The sequence below is a fragment of the Panthera pardus genome, unplaced genomic scaffold (genome assembly GCF_024362965.1).
Source record: "Panthera pardus isolate Hobbes unplaced genomic scaffold, ASM2436296v1 HiC_scaffold_9, whole genome shotgun sequence".
In the NCBI taxonomy this organism is placed as follows: Eukaryota; Metazoa; Chordata; class Mammalia; order Carnivora; family Felidae; genus Panthera; species Panthera pardus.
Window position 1 is genome coordinate 3,090,257 of NW_026527024.1, and position 23,580 is coordinate 3,113,836.

General features: G+C 37.6%; 1 protein-coding gene across 1 annotated transcript in view; it reads right to left on the reverse strand.

Annotated features, from left to right (window-relative positions):
- The window catches only part of KMT2C (lysine methyltransferase 2C), a 284,438-nt gene that overhangs the window by 193,769 nt on the left and 67,089 nt on the right, over positions 1-23,580 (reverse strand). Inside the window, 2 exon segments of the mRNA XM_019424862.2 lie at positions 12,275-12,319; positions 12,322-12,362. Coding sequence (XP_019280407.2) covers positions 12,275-12,319; positions 12,322-12,362 — 86 coding nt within the window.

A 23,580-nucleotide genomic window follows, 5' to 3' on the forward strand; every position in this document is an offset into this window, starting at 1 on the left:
AGAACTTAGCAAACTCAATACCCAAAAAAACAAATAATCCAGTGAAGAAATGGGCAAAAGACATGAATAGACACTTCTCCAAAGAAGACATCCAGATGGCCAACCTACACACGAAAAAATGCTCAACATCACTCATCATCAGGGAAATACAAATCAAAACCACGATGAGATACCACCTCACACCTGTCAGAATGGCTAACATTAACAACTCAGGCAACAACAGATGTTGGCGAGGATGCAGAGAAAAAGGATCTCTTTTGCATTGCTGGTGGCAATGCAAGCGGGTGCAGCCACTCTGGAAAACAGTAGGGAGGATCCTCAAAAAAACTAAAAATAGAACTACCCTATGACCCAGCAATTGCACTACTAGGCATTTATCCACGGGATACAGGTGTGCTGTTTCGAAAGGACACATGCACCCCCATGTTTATAGCAGCACTATCGACAATAGCCAAAGTATGGAAAGAGCCCAAATGTCCATCGATGGATGAATGGATAAAGAAGATGTGGTATATATATATACAATGGAGTATTACTCGGCAATCAAAAAGAATGAAATCTTGCCATTTGCAACTACGTGGATGGAACTAGAGGGTATTATGCTAAGTGAAATTAGTCAGAGAAAGACAAAAATCATATGACTTCACTCATATGAGGACTTTAAGAGACAAAACAGATGAACATAAGGGAAGGGAAACAAAAATAATATAAAAACAGGGAGGACGACAAAACAGAAGAGACTCATAAATATGGAGAACAAACTGAAGGTTACTGGAGAGGTTGTAGGAGGGGGGATGGGCTAAATGGGTAAGGGGCATTAAGGAATCTACTCCTGAAATCATTGTTGCACTATATGCTAACTAATTTGGATGTAAATTTTTAAAAAATAAAAAAAATTAAATAAAAAAAATAAATAACCCCCCCCCCCCCCAAAAATCATGTCTAGACTACAGGTAAAATGTAATATCCACTAAAAATCTCTCCCCATAGAAGGTACAAACTGGCTATGTAAAAACTCTAGAGAAATAGGCTTAACAAAGTCTAATGACCAAGGCAGAATTTCTGTAAAGGGGGAGTGCAGTAGGAATTCATAGAAAGAAAAAAAGGGGTGATTCTTAGAAAAAGACTTGGGTAACTGAGATCGGTCTATCCAAAGTGAAAGCCAACACACAAGCTTGCACCCAGTTTGAGTATGTTCTTCCTTCGTGAGAAATGAAATCCCCTAGGCAAGCCTCCAGTCTAGAATGAAGTAAGAGCTCTGGATAAAACTTTTAACAATGTAGTCTGAAGGTGTCATTTAACATAATATTAATTAAAAACATGGAAGGAAGGGGTTGCCTGTGTGGCTCAGCTGGTTAAATGTCCAACTCGTGATTTCAGCACAGGTCATGATCTCACAGTTCGTGAGATCGAGCCACACATCAGGCTCTGTGCTGATAGCATGGAGCCTGCTTGGGATTCTCTCTCTCCCTCTCTCTCTGCAACCCCCCCCACCCACCCACCAACTCACGCATACACACATGTTCACTCTCTCTAAGTAAACTTAAAAAATGTTTTAATTAAAAAATAAATAATAAACAAACACGGAGGGAAGGATTCAAGCAAATGCTCAGTGACTCTAAATTCTTGAGAATGGAACTGATATATCAAGGATAATTTTAAGAAGTTCCCTCCAGTCAAACTCTAAATACTCTGTACAGCCTAGAGAGACTAACAAATCAAGTCAAAGTTCTACTAAAAAATGTAAAATTGGGCAGAGTACGACAATACCTACCAGGGGGCTGATGGGGACCTATTGGTCAAAAGGTACAAAGTTGCAGTTTTATATAGGATCAGTAAGTCTAGAGATCTAATGTACCATATAGTTAATAATACTGAGCTGAATACTAGAAATTTACTGAGAGTAGATTTCAGATCAAAAGAAAGTAGGAGACATTATATTAATTTCAGACACAGCAGACTTCATAGCAAGTAAAGTTATCAGGGACAAAGAGTATCATTACATAATGATAAAAGGGTCAATTCTCCAAGAAGACATAGTGATCCTTTACACATATGCACCTAACAACAGTGTCAAAATCCATGAAGCAAAAATTGATAGAACTAGAGACAAATATATAAATCCACTGTTATATATGAGGATGTTAACACCCAACTATCAAAAATAGATCCAGCAAGTAGATAATCACTAAAGACATGGTTCAACCCAACACCACTATCAATCAACTGGATAAAACGGACATCTATCGACTACTTCATCCAATAACAGCAGACTACACATCCTTCTCCAGATCACATGGGTAACACACCAAGAGACCACATTCTGGGACATAAAACACATTTAAAATAACAAAAATCATACAATGTCTGCCCTCAGACCACAGATGGAATTAAACTGGAAAGACAGTTGGAAAATTCCAAAATATTTAAAGGTTAAAGAACATACTTCTACATAACACATGAATCAAATAAGAAATTTCAAGAGAATTTTAAATATTTTGAACTAAATAGTAATGAAAACACAACTTCTTAAAATTTGTGAGATGCATTTAGTGCATCAAAGCAGTGCTTTGAGAGAAATTTATAGCATGGAATGTATATATTAGAAAAGATTTATAAGCAACCAATCAAACTAGAAAAAGGAAAGCAAATTAAATCCAAGTAAGCAGAAGACAGCAAATAATAATGAGAGCAGAAATCAATAAAACTTGAAACAGGAAATCAATGGAGAAAAATAATGAAACCAAAGAGCTGCTTCTTTGAAAAGATCAATAAAATCAGTAAGCCTCCAGCCAGGCTTATTGAAAGAAAAAAGGGGAGAGGACATAAATTATTAATATTAGAAATTAAAGAAAGAACCTCACTACAGGTCCTAAGGACATTAAAAGGACAATAAAGGAATAAATTAACAATTCTGTGCCCACAAAATTGATAACCTAGATGAACTTCTTTGAAAGACACAATTTGCCAACACTCACCACAAGAAGAAACAATCTGAATATATCTATACCTGTTAAAGAAGTTGAATCAATAATTAATAACCTTATAAAACTGAGAGCACCCAGCCCTGATGGCTTCACTGGTGAATTCTACCAAACACTTAAGGAAGATATACTAAATCTCTACAATGTCTTCAGGAATACAGAAGCAAAGGAAACACTTCCTAACTCACTCTATTAGAACAGCATTACCTTAATGCCAAAAACAAAAACAAAGACATTGCAAGGAAACAAAACACAATAACAAAATCTACAGAACAGTATCCCTTAAGAACATAAATGCAAAAATCCTCAACAAAATATTAGCAAAGTGAATCCAAAGACATACAAAAAGAATTACATACCACAACCAAGCAGAATTTATCCCAAGTAGGGATAAAACTTGTTCAACATTGGAAAATAAATTAATGTAAAAAAAGAAAATTAATGTAATTCATTGCATCTATAGGCTAAAAAAGAAAAATCACATAATCATATCAGTAGATGCAGAGAAAGCATCAGACAAAATCCAACACCCACTCATGATAAAAACTACTCTCGGTATACCAGAACTTCTTCAACTTAATAAAGAATATCTACAGGGGTGCCTGGGTGGCTCAGTTGGTAGAGCATTGGACTCTTGATTGCAGCTCAGGTCATATCTCATGGTTCATAGAATCGAGCCCCACACCAGGCTGTGTGCTGACAATGCAGGGCCTGCTTGGGATGCTCTCGCTCCCTCTCTGCCCCTCCCCCATTCTCATGCGCACTCTTAAAATAAGTAAACGTTAAAAAATTAGAATCTACAAAAAAAAACATATAGCAACACCATATTTAATGGTGAGAAACTAGAAACTTTCCCACTAAGATCAAAAATAAACCAAGGATGTCACCCTCTCACTACTCCTTTTCAACTTCTTATAAGAAGTTCTTATAGCTATTTGTACAAAGACCAGAACAGAAAATAAAAGGTATACTGATTGGGAAGGAAGAAAAAAAATGGTTTTTGTTCAAAGATGTCATGATCATTTATGTACAAAATCCAAAAGGATATGCAAAAACAAAACCTTGGAACTAATAGGCAATTATAGCAAGGTTACAAGATAACAAGGTTACTGTACAAAGTCAATCACTTTTATATACACTTTATTTATATATATATATATATATATATATAGTAATGAACAAGTAGAATGCAAATTAATATCATTTATGTTAGCATCTCCCCAAAATCAAATACTTCTGTATAAGTCTAACAAAATACACATAAGATCTACATGATGAAAACTACAAAACTCTGATGAAGGAAAATAAAGAAGAACTAATAAATGGAGTTATTTCATATTCATGGATTGGAAGACTCAATATTGCTAAGATGTTTGTTCTTCCCCATTTTATCTATAGATTCAAGGCAGTCTTAATCAAAACCCCAGTAAGTTATTTTGTGGATGTTGACAAACTGATTCTAAAATGTTTACAGAAAAGCCAAAGACTCAGATTAGCCAACAACATACTGATGAAGAACAAAGTTGGAGAACTGACTTCAAGACTTACCAGATAGCTACAGTAATCGAGAATGTATAATTTTGGCAAAAAAGTGAATACATTAGTAGTATGGTACAGAGAAGCCAGAAATAGACACAAATAAATACTTATCTGGTCATTAAGACAAGACGCAAAGACAATACAATGGAGGAAAAAAAGTCTTTTTGAACAAATGATGCTGGAAAAACTTAACGCCTGTGCACACGCATGAATGTGCGCGCGTGCGCGCGCACACACACACACACACACAATCTCGACACAGACTATATACATCCTTCACAAACGTAAACGTAAAATGGATCACAGACCTCAATGTTAAATGCAAAAGTATAAAATTCTTAGAACATAGGAGACAATCTAGATGACCTTGGGTTTAGCAATGATTTTTTAGATACAAACCAAAGTCATGATACATGAAAGAAACAATTGATAAAAAGGACTTCGTTAAAATTAAAAGTTTCTACTCTGCTTAACACATTGACAAGAGATTAAGAACTTAAGCCACAGACTGGGAAAAGACACATCTGACAAAGGACTCTTACCCAAAATATACAAAGAACTCCTAAAACTCAACAATAAGAAAATTAACAACCTGATTTAAAAATGAGCTAATAAATTTAACAGACATCTCACCAAAGATATACAAATGGCAAATAACCATACTAAAAGATGTTCCACCTGATATGTTATCGGGGAAATGTAAATTGAAATGGGAAACTATTACACACTTATTAGGATGGCCAAGAACAGACACATGAAAAGATGTTTGATGTCACTCATCATCAGGGAAATACAAATCAAAGCCACACTGAGATATCACCTCACACTGGTCAGAGTGGTCAAAAAATGAACAAATCAGGAGACTACAGATGCCGGCGCACATGTGGAGAAATGGGAACCCTCTTGCACTGTTGGTGGAATGCAAACTGGTGCAGCCGCTCTGGAAAACAGTGTGGAGGTTCCTCAAAAAATTAAACATAGAACTACCCTATGACCCAGTAATAGCACTAATAGGAATTTATCCAAGGGATACAGGAGTGCTGATGCATAGGGGCACATGTACCCCTATGCTAATAGCAGTGCTTTCAACAACAGCCAAATTATGGAAAGAGCCTAAATGTCCATCAACTGATGAACGGGTAAAGAAGATGTGGTTTATATATACAATGGAATACTACTTGGCCATGAGAGAGAATGAAATCCTGCCATTTGCACCAATGAGGATGGAACCGGAAGGTATTAGGCTGAGTGAAATAAGTCAGTCAGAGAAAGACATATCATAGGTTTTCGCTCATACGTGGATGTTGAGAAACTCAACAGAAGACCATGGGGGAGGGGAAGGGGAAAAAATAGTTACAGAGAGGGAGGGAGGCAAACCATAAGAGACCCTTAAATACAGAGAACAGAGGGTTGATGGGGGTGGGGGAGAGGGGAAAATGAGTGATGGGCATTGAGGAGGGCACTTGTTGGGATGAGCGCTGGGTGTTGCATGGAAGCCAATTTGATAATAAATTAAAAAAAAGAAGTTGGAGGAAGAGGAGGAGGATGAGGAGAATCAGCAACACGGACAACACCAAACGCTGGAGAGGACAGTGAGCAAAAGGAACTCTCAGTCACGGCTGGTGGGAGTGCAAAATGGTACAGCCACTTTGGAAGACAGTTTGGCAGGGTCTTACAAAACTAAACATACTCTTACTCTTACCACATGATCCAGCAATCATGCTCCTTGGAATTTACCCAAAGGAGCTGAATACTTACTCACATTCACACAAAACCTGCATGTGGATGTTTCCAGTAGCTTTACTCATAATTGCCAAAACTTGGAAGCAACCACGATGTCCTTCAGCAGATGAATGGATAAACAAACTGTAGTACATCCCAACAACAAATATTATTTACTGCTAAAAAGAAACGAGTTCTCAAGTTATGAAAAGACATGCAGAAAAATTAAATGCATAATGCTAAGTGAAAGAGGTCAATCTGAAAAGGCTATATACTGTATGATTCCAACTGTAGGACCTTCTAGAAAAAGCAGAACTATGTAGACAGTAAAAAGATCAGCGGTTGCGCTGGGTTAAAGGGGAGGGAGGGATGAACAGGTGGAGCACAGAGGGGCTTTAGGGGCGTGAAAATACTATATAACACTATAATGACAGATACATAGCATCACACACTTGTCCAAACTCACAGAACATACAGCACGAAGAGGAAACTATGGGTGATAATGATGTATCAACGCAGCTCCATCACTTATAACAAATATACCATGCTGGGGGGGGGGGGGGGGGGGTGTTGATAACGACAAAACCTATGCATGTGCAAGGGCAGGAGGCATACAGGAAATACCCGTGCCTTCCACCCAATTTTGCTGTGAACCTGTAACTGCTCTAAAACTAACGTCTGCCAATAAAAAGCATGCTAGAGGGAAACTGAAAGCATCGATGTGAACAAGGACTTATTTATAAGCACGTGCATACACTCTCACCTCTGTGTAGTAACTAATATCACTAAAATGGACTAACATAACTAATTCTCGATAAAAAACAATATGCATCCTTAGAGATAAAAATCTCTAATCCTACTCTCCACTAAAAAGAACTAGGAGTCCTTGGGGAACAGTCGATTTCATATCCTGGGACAGAGAAAATTAAAGACAGACCTGAAAAACACTGCTGCCAAAGAGCAATGAGCTTTGAAACATTTTGAGATGATACTGAAAAGGGCTTAGAAGCCAGCTGCAAAGGGGCTCCCACTAGCCAAACTACGACAACTTAAATAGTCAAAAGAAATTTTTAATTATAATTAGCTAAATCATAATTAACCAATTATAATTAACTAAACAAGTTTGCAAAGCCCTGATTATATAATGATTCTCCAAGAAAAGTGGAATTTCTCTTAAGTACCTTACACTTCATTCAGGTTGATTTTATTTACACAGGAAAAAGCAGACTAGTAACAAAAAACATAGGATTTTCTTAACATAAAAATGTAACAAACTGATCTGTGAAATTTCTTGCAACTTCCCCAATGGCCACTTGTAGGATACTCATTCCTACCACCTTACCCCACCCACACACAAACCCCCATCCTCATTTTAATAAACACTCTTACATTACTATACATCATTAAACAGATGTACCAAGGCACAAAAGTCACAGATATAAGGGACTTCACAATAAACCTTGGGCCTTGAGACATGCACAGAGATATTAAAGCCTTGCAGCCAACTCGAGTGTGGTTTTAAACTTATTAGAAACGCATGGAACCCTTCTCTTTGCTTGGGTTTATTTGTAGCTTAGTAGTTTTTGTTTTTTTAAGTTTTATTTATTTAAGTAATCTCTACACCCAACATGGGGCTCAAAACTCATGACCCCAAGACCAAGAGTCAGTCACATGCTCCTCTGACTGAGCCAGCCAGGCACCCCTGTAGCTTGGTAGTTTTAACAACTATTCTCTATTCTTTGCTTTACTAGTCTCCTTACCTTGTGTGTTCACTAAAGCAAGTGGACAAAGGTCTTTCCAAGGACCAAGACAGGAAAAACAAACTCACTTGATTTTATTTAACTTTAGTATCAAGGCCAGAATAAGAAAAATACCCCGCTCCTGTCAAAACATTCTACTAAATTTTATTTGCCTTGATGTCTCATAAGAGATAGCATAAGAAGACAGTCTATTTGTGGGGCTTACTACTCTAAACATAAGAAAACATTAAATGTTAGAATTTTAGCTTTGTGGTGATGTTCTAAGTATAGTACTAGCTTAGAAATACAAGAGAAACTGTAAGAATGCAACACTCGTTCTACTAGTGAACTAAAGCCTACTATGTGTCTGGGAGTATTCTAGGCACTGGGAATAAATCCATGAACAAGACAAATCCCTAACCTTCGGAAGCTTACAGTCGAGTGTGGAAGACACACAATAAACCACTATCTAATACTATGTCCTATCTGTTTAAATACTAAGAAGAAAAGTAAAGGAGAAAAGGACAGAGTGACAAGTGTTAGACAAGTTGGCCAAGAAACGCCTGTCTGAGAAGAGAGCAAATGAGCGGAGACCTGAAGGAAGCCAGACAATAATCAGTACGAATATCTAGGAAAGTGGGGCGGGGGGGGTTCTAAGCGGATATAAAGTGTAAAAGCCTGTTAAAGGAATTGTTAGTGGCCTCTGGGAATAGCAAAAAGGCCAGTACGGCTGGAGCCCAATGAGCAAGGGGGAAAGTAGAAGATGTCATTGGACAGGTAGCCAAAGTCAGGCTAGTACAGGGTGAAAACCATGATATATGAGCTTTGAATTTTGTTCTAAGTTTCACTGGAGGCTCTGTATGGTTGAAAGAGGGAAGGAAAAGACTCTGAGTTTGGCCTGAAAAGATCCCTGGCTGTTCTGTGGACAACAAGACTACGATGAAGAGCAAAAGCAAGGAGACAGGAAGCTCCTGGAGCCACCCACACAAGCAGTGCTGGTGGACAGTAGAGACAGAGGTGGAAAGCGTCTGAAACAGGATATATGGTGAAGGTGCAGACCAAAGACTTTCGGATGGGCTCCATAGTTTTTAGCCTGAAAGATGCATGATGTCATTTAAGGAGATGGAAACACCGGAAGAGAAGGTTTCAGGATAACAAAAAATAGCGCCGCACAGGACACCTTAAGTTTAAGATCCTCTTTAGACATCTAAGAGCGGATGTTAAGAAGAAAGCTAAAGATACAGGCTGTGCTCAAAGCAAGAAAAGAGCCGATAATATAATTTTTGGAATGAAGAGCACATAGATAGTATGTAAAGCAACTAAACTGAAGGTGAGCAAAAGACAATGAAGAGAGACCAGCGATGCAGGAAAATAGCCAAAGAATGTGGTGTCCTGCAAGTGAAGCGAAAAAACAGTCACTACTGAAAGAGGTTAGCTGTGTGAAACGACACTGAATAGGACACTGTGTGAAGGCAGACAAAGACTAAAAGCTGGCCGCGGCAGTATGAGATCACGGGCAACACCGGCAAGAACAATCTCCAACAAGTGGAGGGGGGAGAAAGCCCGTCTCGGAGGAGGGTCATGAGAAAGTGGTCAAAAATGAGCAGCAGCCACAAGTATAGACAACTCCTTCACGGACTTTTCCTATAAAGGTGAGTAAAAAATCAGGGGGGGTGCCTGGGTGGCTCGGTTGGTCGAGCGTCCGACTTCGGCTCAGGTCATGATCTCACGGTTCGTGGGTTCGAGCCCTGCACTGGGCTCTGTGCCGACAGCTCGGAGCCTGAAGCCTGCTTCGGATTCTGTCTCCCTCTCTCTCTGCTCCTCCCCGGCTCACACTCTGTGTCTCTCTCTCTCAAAAATAAATAAACATTAAAAAGTTAAAAAAAAAAAAAAAAAGCAACATAGTACCTGGAAAGGGACCTCTGATCAAGGGAGGGTGTTTGTGTTCAGGAAAGGCAATACTGCAGCACGTTCAAATGCTAATGGAAATGATTCACTGAGACAGGAAATGCATGATGCAAGAAGCCAAGGAAAAGGAGGGTGCCAGGTCCCTATGAGGGGAAGACAGAGAATCCAGGACATGCAGCAGAGCTGACCTTTGAAAACCAGACGTTTCACCCCTCAATTTTAACAGTAGTGAAGGTAAAACACATGGAAGGGACTGCAAGCGGGAAAGAAGATGCGATGGTGGGTCAGTAGAGCATCTCTTCCCTGGTTCCCTCTATTTTTTTTTTTCCATTGAAATAAGCAAGATCATCAATAATTTAAGAATGAAAAATGGGAAGAGGTGTTAGAAGCTTGAAAAGAGAAGAGAAGGTGATGAAAGAATCATCACTGATACTGGGAGAGGAAATTTCTAAGTACACGTGGAATGAGTGTAGGGTAGCAATCATACACACTTGAGATTTGAAGTCATAAATTTAAAATGAAACCAGTGACCAAGTTTATGTTTTTCTCCAGCCATTTTCAGCTGCTACATTGCAGAATTTAGGTTTTGTAATAAAAGGAAACCAATCGGAGGGTGGTAAAAACGTTAAAGTTGAGACGATGACTCCAACAATGGGTCACAAACTCGGAGCTAGTGGAGGAGGGTAACAACCCATCGCTAAGATCACTGGATTGGAGGACTCGATATGGTTGAAGAATTATGATGTGAGAATACTGGGAGAAAACAAGCTGGAAAAAGAAGGGGTAGCAGTCAGAGCGTTAGGACAGTTGATGGCGAGATTCTGGAAGTGAAACGGCAATCCTGATAACAAGCGAGACAACGACAAAGGCTAATAATGTAGGACCTTCTTATGGCCCTACATTAAGAGGACTGAGGTGGGCTGCAGAATAGGAACTTTAAGGAAATCCAGGAGCCAAGAGGTCTGGGTACTGAATAGATTATTAAAATCACAGGGGCGCCTGGGTGGCTCAGTCGGTTAAGCGTCCGACTTCAGCTCAGGTCACGATCTTGCGGTCCACGAGTTCGAGCCCCGCGTCGGGCTCTGGGCCGATGGCTCAGAACCTGGAGCTTGCTTCCGATTCTGTGTCTCCCTCTCTCTGCCCCCCCCCCCCCCGTTCATGCTGTGTCTCTCTCTGTCTCAAAAATAAATAAACGTTAAAAAAAAATTTTTTTTTTTTTTAAAAATCACAATGGGAGGAGCAGGGGAAAGGAGAAAGGCAGATGCTAAATTTCTAGAGAATGAGGGAAAGTACTCGGGAAGACTGCTGTTAGAAGACTGCCTGTGGCACAGTCTGGTAGCACTGGTTTAAAGCAACTCCTAAGCAATCGCTATGTTGAAAAATGTCACTTAAGACTTCAAAAAGACCTTCCGCTAGAAAGTAACAGTATACAGTACAGAAAAAATTTTAGGAAAAAAATCCTGAAAAGTAACTAGTGGGGCACTTATATAAATTCAAGCTTAAACCAATGTGGTAACAAATCCGCAGCAAAACGGCAAAATGTGGAACTGTGCATTCCAAGCTACAGCCGGAACTCTTCCTACTGAGACCCTACTGGAAAAGAAAGAGGGATGAGAACTGGAGAACACGTGAAGGCCTTCCAAGAATTACAGCTGTAGAGCACCAACACACTGGCGAAGTATCTTATGGAAATTGTGTTTCAGGATACAGCAATTTCTAACTTTTCTCTAAAAACTGGATGACGTTCTGTGAGCAACAGGAAGACAACATTCAACTTCAGAGAAAAAGCCAATCGCTATGTCTAAACTCTATCAAACAACGGTTTAAAAACCACTGCCAACGAGAGACCATCTCACACAGATGCCTTCTGAATACAATATGAAACCTCGTCCTTTTGACATTGTAAATCACTAACTCTATAAATTTGGAAGTATCTTCCCTTTGCAGATCACAATACACATTAGCTTCTTTAAGGCACCTAAACGTCCAAAAGACCAGAAAGCATTTGGTCTGGTTTAACCCAGCATTTCACAATACCATTAGTTAATGGGGCATATTTTTCCCCTCACACATATACTAACACAATAAGCTTCAAACAAACGCTGGGTGGTTCATAAAAGAAATATACTACAAACTATCAAACTGATGACCTGGAACTACTGCTTAACCCAGTTTTAATTTTGCTTCAATAAAAACATTTCTCTATAGATATTAAATATTTTCCACTAAATCAGCACTGTCAGGAAAAAAGAACTCAGTTTTTTCACTGTCATAACCCTATCAAACTACTTCAGCAGATGTAAATTTTAGAACTCAGTATACAGACAAATGCTAATTGTGCAAATTATGATGTACATTTTTAAAAATCTGTAAGTTTGATACCTGTTTCCACAATATTTTCTGTTTCTGTTGTCTCCAGTCCATCATGCTGTCCTCATCTTCCACTGTAATTTTTCCTCTGCTTCGAGGCCTATATAGAAATAAATACATAGAATTATAAATGTTAAGGCTTATAATTATATTTAACACACATAAAAAGTTGAAGGTATACAAAATCAAACAATTTAGGCAATTTTAACTACATTAATACCATATCAAATGGCAAATATTAACACTTTAGAGTCATTTCTCCTTCAAACCCAGCCTTTCCTTACACAAATGTGAATACAGCCCAGAATGATATATTTTGTCCTCACAACTCACTTTTTAAAGTATTCTTTATTTTATGCCCTGTTCTTCTCTTGACCTGACCGTGTAGATGACCCTCTGTCTATACGAGGAGTTTTTTAACCACCCAATGAACTTGAACTTCTTTTCAAGTTCATACGCCAGGTTACATACCTCTCTACCTAGTGAAATGAGTAGTGATGCCCAGAGAAGCTTATTTTTAAGATGCTTCCATACATAAAAGTGATGCAGACCCTTGCAAACCACTCAAAAAAAAAATAATAATAAATTCTGTAAATGTTGACATAATCTAATCACACACCTACAAATGTGGTGCAACTTAATTTACAAAATTCACTTCAGTAAAGTAAAATAAAAACAAGAGTCATGAAAAAGTGAGTCTTTGACCTAATGCAATTTAAAAAAATGCCTTAAATTTGTGAAGTCTCAGAAATTAAGGATAGAAATTAGTCAAAAAAAATCCACTTTTTAAACATAAAATAAGAAAAACAAGAAATTGTATATTTTTAAAACTTAGAAATTGACAGCAGTATTCAATTTCAGAGCTTTAAATTATTTCATTACTCAAAAAGTCACAAAACTCACTATTTAAGGTGAAAAACACTCAAAAGAGTAGAAAATAAAGGATTAATAATAAGAAAAAACTAAACAAAAGCTTTTTTAAACAATAGAAAATAGAAAATTTAAATAGGAAATCTACTTAAATCTTTCTTTTAAATGATATTAATCAAAAACAATAAAAGAGATGTAACATGAGAATTTTTTAAGTTAAAGCAATCAAAGTCTAAATGATTTTCGATATGAACTATTGCAAATTGTCAAAAGGTCACTCCTACCCACAAAAGACTTTAAAAGAAAACACTTGGAACCAAAATCCTAACAAATATATCTACAAACTATGGTTGGGGAAGGAAAAAAAAAAAAAAAAAAACTAAGTAAAATAATAGTAAATATCACCAAAATGAAAGTATGACTTAATATTAGAAAGAAAGTATGATTTAATATTAGAAATTAGCTAATACAACAGATCAAGCAGCCAAAACAGCATCGTTTCAAACTTCATGAGGGAAGGGGAAAGAAACAGAACTAAGAAACCACATGGACTGGGTAAGAAGGTGACTGGGGCTAAAGGATTCCAAGGTTCATTTTAGGGCTCATGGAAAAAGGGAAAGGATATTTAGCTTTAGAATTTATTAAGTAGTTATGTTTAAATTTAAAAGAAAACTTTACAACAAAGGGAAAGAAGGGATGAGGAACATTTGACCAAACCAAAATGGGCCAAAGGAAAAATAAAACAATATGTAATAGACAGAAAATAAAGTAACAAGATAAAAATTAAATACAAATGTAAGTTTTCACAGTAAATGTAAGTGGCTTAAACTTGGCTGCCATTATTTAATAATAAAAAGATTAATTTACCAAGATACCTCAACAGAACTTCTCACATTTTATAAAGCAAACATTTACACATCAAAGAGGAACTGATAGATTCACAATCATTATGAAAAATGTTCACATCCCACTCTCAGAAATGGAGATGAAGTATAGCTAGAATTACAATTACTCGGACAACATATTTAACAAGCATCATTAGGGGCGCCTGGGTGGCTCAGTCGGTTAAGCCGCCGACTTCGGCTCAGGTCATGATCTCGCGGTCCGAGAGTTCAAGCCCCGCTTCGGGCTCTGTGCTGACAGCTCAGAGCCTGAAGCCTGTTTCAGATTCTGTGTCTCCCTCTCTCTGACCCTCCCCCATTCATGCTCTGTCTCTCTCTGTCTCAAAAATAAATAAACGTTAAAAAAATAAAAATAAAAAAAAACAAGCATCATTAGATGATTCGATCAATCCTCCTGTGTCTGGCTCTGTTAAAATACAGGATACAGGGTTAAACAACAAAATCTCTGTCTTCACTAAACCACATTCTAGTGAGAAGAAATGTTACTCTTCTAAACAAACAAACAAAAAATACATATAACATCAAGATAATATGAAGGAAAACTATAAAGCAAAAAATAAGGGACTAACTACAATTTTAATTAAGATAGAGGCGCCCGGACGCGCAATTAGCGTCCCACTTCTGCTCAGATAATGATCTTGCAGTTCGTGAGTTCAAGGCCCGAGTCGGGCTCTGTGCTGACAGCTCAGACCCTGGAGCTTGCTTGGGATTCTGTGTCTCCCTCTCTCTCTCTCTCTCTCTCTCTCTCTCTCTCTGCCCCTCCCCTGCTCTGTCTCTCTCTCTCTCAAAAATAAACATTTAAACATTTTTTAAAAAGAATTATAAAGATATTCATAAAATAAACTTTACAAAATAAAATTTTCTGTAAAGAGACAGTTCAGTAGAGACCTGAGGTACAACAGGAAGCAAACCACGCAGATATCTGGAAAAAGAGCACTACAGTAGAAGGAAGAGGCAAATGCAAAGCTACTGACATTAAGAGTATGTGAGGGTTGGAAGAAGAGCAAAAATACACTGTGGCTGGAACAGAGTAAGTGGGAAGGGCAGTAAGGAGATAGAAGGTCAAAGAATTTTCTTAATAAAAGGAATCTGCTTTTGTAGAAACCTATAGACAAATATAAGGACTATGTACAGAGAGATTGGAAATTCTTGAAATAATCCCAACATAACTGCTACAATGGAATAGACAATAAGAAACTAGTTCAAGAGATACTATGGAGGCAGAATTTTAATCTTTCTTTTATGATTCTTCATGACAATGAATACTCATTGTTAAAGAAATTGAAACATGATGACTTAGCTGGTTTTGTCATTTAATGTTCCAAACCAGTGTTTTGCTCTGTTTTATGTTTCTTTCTCCACTTTCCTGACCATTGCTATTTTTTGTTTTCTGGCACAATTGGCTTTATTTCAAATTTGTTTTATCTAGAAGTGGGGGGGGTGGGGGGTGGAGGGAGTGTGTGTGTGTGTGAGCTTTCTATATTGTGGTATTCCTCAAATAGAAATTTTTAATTTTTGCCTTGCTTTCTTTTCCTTACTTCTCTCAATTCTTGGTTTTGGCACCAATAAGGCATGCTTTTTACATTCACCAATCCATCACAATTCTTTTCCTTCTGTTCAATGGACCAACTTATCAACATTATGTAATTTTTAAATTTCCCATATTTCCTTTAAATTTCTCTTTTTTTCTTTTTATTTTTTTTAATGTTTATTCAGTTTTGAAAGAGAGCAAGCAGGGGTGGGGCAGAGAGAGAGGGAAACACAGAATCGGAAGCAGGCTCCAGGCTCAGAGCTGTCAGCACAGAACCTGACTAGGGCTCCAACTCATGGACTATGAGATCATGACCTGAGCAGAAGTTGGACACCCAACCCACTGAGCCACCCAGGCACCCCTCCTTTATGTTTTTCTATTGCTGCTCACTGGCTTCTGGTATGATTTTTCTGACTAATCAAATGCTAAATTTATTTTTTTCTGAATGCAAAAGATAATGGCCGTACTTTGTCAAAGCCGTATCACTGAAAAATAGATGCCTACATTTTATATTTCCATATTGCTTTCAGATGTTCCCAGTTTTGGTTTTTAATAGAACTTTGAAGTCTAATTACATATGGTAACATAAAAATTATTTATTTTAATTTTTCTTTGGCTTTTCTTCCCTCTTCTCTTTTTCTTTTGTATCTATTAGCCCTTTTATTGTAGTTTTGATTCACTCTGTTGCAAAGAAATTTGAAATAACAGCACTAACTAAAGAAAAATTTCCACCAAAAATCCAATGTTCCATATTAATACTATGAATTAAAACTCATTTAAGTTCCTAAAATAATACAGCAGACTTCTATTTAAAGCCACATGGGAGTAAGAAGGTTCAAATAAGAAGGTTCAAATTACCCTCCAGCCATAAACAGCTAGAAAACCAGACAGACTATAGGAAACAACCATGACTAGACATTAAACAAAAGGGAGGGACAGAACTGTAATCCCTGGACAACAGGAAAGAAACAAGGTGAACCCTACTATCACAAAGCCTTTCTTTTCTTTTTTACTTTTCTAAAACTTTGTTTGTTTGTTTGTTTGTTTGTTTGTTTAATCTCACCCAATGTGGGGCTCAAACTCACAACTCTGAGATCAAGACTAACATGCTCTTCACACTGAGCCAGCCAGGCACCCCACATCACAAAGGCTTTCTGCATGGAGTTAATGTACAAACTACAGCACAGAGAGGGGAACTCAGAGGCTGGCAATTTTGCGGAAATGGGGACACAGAAATCACCTGTTCTGGAGGCTAGAAATTGTGGAACAGAGTACACAAGAGGAAGGAGTTGTACAGGGAAATAGATCCAGACATCTGCATAAGGGTACCCTTAAGTTTTTATCTGAATACCAATCTGTTTAAAAGTGGAGTAAAACCCCAAAAGGCTGAACAAGAACAAGTTCCAAGGAAAGATGAGAGCACAGCTGCAACACAAGTCCCAGAGCTCCCAGAGCCAGGAATCAGTCGTATTCCCTCCAGCCAGAGTGCCAAGACCTCACTGACTATATTAACACATTCAAAACATGCCTTTAAAATTAGGGCTGGGGTGGCTGGGTGGCTCATCCGGTAAAGTGTCCAACTCTTGATCTCAGCTCAGGTCTTGATCTCAGGGTCCTGAGTTCAAGCCCCACGTTGGGCTCTGCACTGAGCATGAAGCCTACTTAAAAATAAGTAACAAAAACAAACAAATAAAAGTAATGCTAAATGAAGCCTACAACACATTATCTTCTACACCATCCCTAAGAGAGCTAACAAATAAGTCTCAATAATCAAAATTTTCCAAAACTAACTTTAAAACAAAGTTCAACATTTGTTTTACAACAAATCTAGCTCAACAACAACAAAAAACAATAGGAACAACAAAAATCACAAAGTATGGCATCCAATGAAAATGTACCAAGTATACAGAGAAGCAGGAAAATGTGAGTCTCAACCAGGAGAAAATATAAAAATAAAAACAGAAAACAATGGAGTTAACAGAAGGGACAACCACAGATATTAAATCACCTATTATCAATATGCGTCATATGCTTAAGAATGAAATAGAAAATGAGGAGCCCTGGGGTGGCTCAGTGGGTTAAGCATCCCACTCTTGATATTAGCTCAGGTCGTAATTTCCCAGTCGTGGGATGGAGCCCCATGCCAGGTTCTGCACTGAGCCTGGAGCCTGCTTGGGATTCTCTCTCTCCCTTTCTGCCCCTCTCCACCACCAAATAAATAAACATTTTATTAAAAAAGAATGTAAAAGATAGGGCCCTGGGTGGCTCAGTCAGTTGAACATCTGACTTCGGCTCAGTTCACGATCTCGTGGTTTGTGAGTTCAAGCCCCACATCAGGCTCTGTGCTGACAGCTCGGAGCCTGGAGCCTGCTTCAGATTCTGTGTCTCCCTCGCTCTTTGCCCCCCACCCCCCCCCCCCCGCTTATGCTCTGTCTCTGTCTCTCAAAAATGAATAAATGTTAAATAAATAAATAAATGTATGTAAAGGAAAATGAATGAGAAAAATGAGTAAAAAAATTTTAATGGAATTCACAGAGGTAACATCAAAAACTAACAAAATTTTCACTTTGAATAATTAACATCTGATCAGAAATGGCAAAAGAAAAGATGAATGACCTTAAAGATACAGCAAACAATACCTACCCAAAGTAAAAGATGAAATGAAAAAAGACAAACAGCTACAGAGCCCTGTGGGGCAATAGCAACCAATCTAACATGTGAGGTTGGGAGTGGGAAGGGAATAAGAATATGTATTTGGTGAAATACTAGCTGTAAATCTTGCAAACTAAGGAACTGTAAATCCACAGATCCAAGAACCACAATAAAATGGCAAACACCACACACACACACACACACGACACTTTATAGTCAACTTGCTGAAACAGAGAAATAAAAGAAAAATCTTAAAAAGCAGCCTAAGACATATTACTTACAGAGTAAGAAAAACAAGAGTGACTACAAATTTCTCATCTGAAATTATGTAAGCCAGAAGACAGTGAAACAACATAATTAAAGGGGTTGGAGAAACATTAAGGAAAAAAAACTCATAAACCTTGAGCAAAACATGTAGCAAAGAGCATCCTTCAAAAATAAAAGTAACATAAAAGGTCAGATGCTTACCTGACTGAGCCACCCTGGAGCCCCTGTTAAAGAAATCTTCAGACAAAAGGAAAATGATAATAAAATCCTGGATCAGGGAGCTTGGCTGGCTCAGTCAGTTGAGTATCCGACTTTGGCTCAGGTCATGATCTCACAGCTCATGAGTTCGAGCCCCACATGGGGCTCTGGGCTGACAGCTTGGAGCCTGGAGCCTGCTTCCGATTCTGTGTGTCCCTCTCTCTTTGCCCCTCACCCACTCATGTTCTGTCTCTCTCTCTCTCCCTCTCAGAAGTATAACTAAACATTAAAAAATATAATAAAAAAAAACCTGGATCAAGATATCTGTATGCAAAACAATAAAAAGTGATGGAAATGCTAAGTATGTGAATATATAAAAGATATTTTCCTCATTTTTAATCTTTTTAAAAGTTAATTGTTTAAAGCAAAAATTAAAATTTATTGTGGGGTTCATAATACATCTAAAATCAGTTTGGCAACAGTATTTCAAAACCTAGGAGGGCAAAACTGAAAATATACTGGCACACAAAGTCTTATACTACATCTGCAGTGATAAAATGTTACCTGAAGGCAGATGCTGATAAGTTAAAAATGTATAATGTAAACTCTAGAGCAACTCCTCTATGAAAACACACAGATGCACAGCTTGTTAGTCAAAGAGATAGAATAGAATCCTCTAAAAAAAAAAAGGGTCATGATCTCATGCTTCGTGGGTTCAAGCCCCGTATCAGGCTCTGTGCTGACAGCTCAAACCCTGGAGCCTGCTTCAGATTCTGTGTCTGCATCGCTCTCTGCCCCTCCCCTGCTCATGCGCATGTGCTCTCTCTTTCTCTCCCTCTCAAGAATAAACAAACATTTGTTTAAGAAGTTTTTTAAAAAAGTTAAAACTAGAACTACTCTATGATCCAGGAATCACATTACTGGGTATTTATACCCCCCAAAATACAAAACACTACTTTTAAGAAATACATGCACCCTTACATTTATTGCATTATTTACAACAAACTACAAAAGCAGCCCAAGTGCCCACCAATAGATGAAAGGATAAAGAAGACGTGGTGTACATAAATAATGGAATACTACTCGGGCATAAAAAAAGAATGTAATCTTTGCCATTTGCAACAACATGGATAGAGGTAGAGAATATAACACTAAGTAAAATAACTCAGAGAAAGATAAATCCCATATGATTTCAAACATATGTGGAATTTAAAAAACAAAACCAATGAACAAAGAAAACAAAGAGACAAACCAAGAAAAAGACTCTTAACTATAGAGAGCAAACCGATGGTTACCAGAAGGGAGATGGATGGGAGGGATGGCCAAAATAGGTGATGGGGATTACAGAGTACACTTATGATGAAAAAAATTAAGTTAAAACGCAGAAATTATCAGTTTAAATTTAAAAAGCAGTCTATAATGTCTAAGACACATACTTTAACTATTAAAGATACTTATAGGATAAAAGAACAAAGAGACAGAAAGATATAATGTGACAATACTAATCAAAAGAAAGCTATGACTATATTATTAAAAAAGCATACTTCAGGAGTGCCTGGGTGGCTCAGTCAGTTAAACATGTGACTTCGGCTCAGGTCATGATCTCAGGGTCCATGAGTTCAAGCCCCATGTCGGGCTCTGTGCAGACAGCTCATAGCCTGGAGCCTGCTTCAGATTCTTTGTCTCCCCCTCTCTCTGCCCCTCCCCTGCTCATGCTCATGCTCTCTTTCTCAAAAAATAAACATTAAAAAAAATTTTTTATGCAACTACATGGATGGAACTGGAAGGCATTATGCTAAGCCAAATTCATCAGAGAAAGACAAATATCATATGACTTCACTGATATGAGGAATTTAAGATACAAAACAGATGAACATAAGGGAAGGGAAGCAAAAATAATATAAAAACAGGGAAGGGGACAAAACATAAAAGACTTAAATATAGAGAACAGAGGGTTGCTGGAGGGATTTTGGGAGGGAGGATGGTCTAAATAGGTAAGGGACATTAAAGAATCCACTCCTGAAATCATTGTTGCACCATATGCTAACTTAGATGTAAATTAAACAAATTTTAAAAAATAGAAAATGATGAATCACTAAATTCTACTCCTGAAACCCATATTATATGTTAACTAACTAGAATTTAAATAAAAACTTGAAATACACACACACACACACACACACACACTTTTTTAAAGCATACTTCAAACATGGAATATTGTAAGAACTAGCAGTGGACATTACATAACGATAAAAGTGTCAATTCATCAAGGAGACAATAATCCTAAAATGCACCCACCCAATGCTTCAAAATACATAATTGAAAATAGAAATATTTAGATACACAATTATATTTATATACTTGTTTACAACACTGCTCAGTAATTGATATATGTAGACATAAAACTCAATAAAGACACAAAATACTTAAAGGTACTATCAACCAAGTAGGTCTAAATTGACCATTCTAGAACACTCGACTTAATAACAACAGAATATACCTTCTCTTTTCAAGCACACAACCCCAGAATAAGCCAAATTGTAGGCCTTAACACAAAGTTCAACAAATCTTAAAAGACTGAAATTATATCAAACACGTTCTAGGGTTACAGTGGAACTAAACTGAAAACAAAAAAGATTATAAGCAATATCCTCGAATATCTGATAACACACACACACACACACACACACAAATTCTAAATAACCCACTAGTCAAGAAGGAAATGATAAGGAAATTTGAAAACAGCTTGAACTAAATGAAAATGAAAATACAGCATTTTGAAATTTGTAAGATTCAGGTAAGTAGTGAAAAAATGGAAATTCAGTTATAGCAGAAAATAAGAAAGATCTCAACTCTAATAATAAAAGAAGCCTCTCCTTTAAGAATCTAGAAAAGGAAAAAAAATAATAATAAATAAAATAAAAAATAAAGAAACTAGAAATAGAACATCAAATCAAAATCATAGTAAGAAATAACAGTCAAGGGGTGCCTGGGTGGCTCAGTCAGTTAAGCGTCCGACTTCAGCTCAGGTCATGATCTCACACTCCGTTGAGTTCGAGCCCCACTTCGGGCTCTGTGCTGACAGCTCAGAGCCTGGAGCCTGCTTCAGATTCTGTGTCTCCCCCTCTCTCTGCCCCTCCCCTGCTCATGCCCTGTCTCTGTCTCAAAAATAAATAAAAACATTAAAAAATACAAAAAAAGAAATAGTCAAAATCACTGACATAAAAACACAATAAGAGAATTTTTAAAAATCAATGAAACCTAAAGATGGTTCTTTGAAAAAATTAATAGATGACTTTCCAGAAAAAAATGACAGCAAAGAGAGATAAATACATAAACTACCAATAGAAAAATTAAAAACTGGGGTCATCACTAGAAAAATACCCATTAAAAAGAAAATGAGAAAATATTATAAATAATTCAACAACTTAGATGAAATGGTCACAATCCAAATTATCAAAAAACAGACTCGAGACGAGAAAGAAAATTTGATTAACCCAATGCCTATTTTTAAAAATAAGTTTATAAGTATAAACATTCCCACAGGAATTCCAATCCCAGGTATCTTTATTGACAAATCTAGCAAAGGTTTGAGAAATAGTACTAATCCTACACTATCTCCAGGAAATAATGAAGGAAGGAACACTTCCCAACTCATTCTATGAGATTGGCATGACAATGACAGCAAAATCAAAGACATTATATAAAGCCAATATCCATATAAAGACCTGTTCCATAAGGAAAAATAAAAAAAGACACAATATTCCACTATCCATTTTTTACATATATTATGCCTGTCCTACCAACTCAAAGATAATGCAAGAAAATAAAACTATAGCCTGTTTTTTCACTTTAAAAACGTAAAAATCACAAACAGAAGATAATCAAGGGGCTCCAGTTCTATGGAGGAATATATGCCAAACTTTTACTGCCACTGAATGGAACCATAAAACATGGATACAACACATGGAACAATTATTTGAGTTTCCTTAAAAATACAGAACAGCTGGGAGCGCCTGGGTGGCTCAGTCAGCTAAGGGTCTGACTTCAGCTCTCGTCAAGATTTCATGATTCATGGGTCTGGGCTCTGCATCAGGCTCCTCACTGTTAGTGCTTAGGATTCTCTCTCTCTTCCTCTCTCTCTCTCTCTCTCTCTCTCTCTCTCTCTCTCTGCCCTCCCCCACTCGTACTTTCTCTCTCTCTCTCAAAATAAATAAATACACAACATCAATAACAAAAAAACACAGAATAGCAGGATGATCAGGGACAGACACCGGAATTCAAAGTACTGCCAATGTCACCGAGTTGACTATTTTACCTCTCCGGTATCCCCTCTCCAGTATCCCCTGGCCTGAACTCAACAGTCTAACACCCAGGAACGATTGCCGAGATTCAGGAAGAGAGAGCCTGACTGAGCTGACCCACAATGTGCCCACGTGTGGACCTGATCCTATAAAGTATAACAAAGACTTCCAGGACTGAGCTGACAGCTACCTGGCCAGGTTGCAGGCTGCCCACTTGGTAGTGCACACAGAGTACAGATACTATCAGCACTGCAAAGGCTTTGAAAACTAAACTAAACTTACCACAGCCCAAAAAAGGCTCATTGAAACCTGTATCCTTACATACCCAGGCCAAGTGCCTGCCAAATCAAAAATCTCAACATTTCTCCATAAGATGGTGGTAAAACCCACATTCTTGTAACAAAAGAGCTAAAATGTTCAGAAAACAATCCAAAATTACTTGATACACAAAGAACTACAAAAATGTCAAATCATATGAGAAAATACAATGAAAAAAGGCCAATGACAAAATGACACAGAGGTTGGAATTATCCGACACGCACTTTAAGGTAGATATCATAAAATATTCAAATGAACAATTTTGAAAATTCCGAA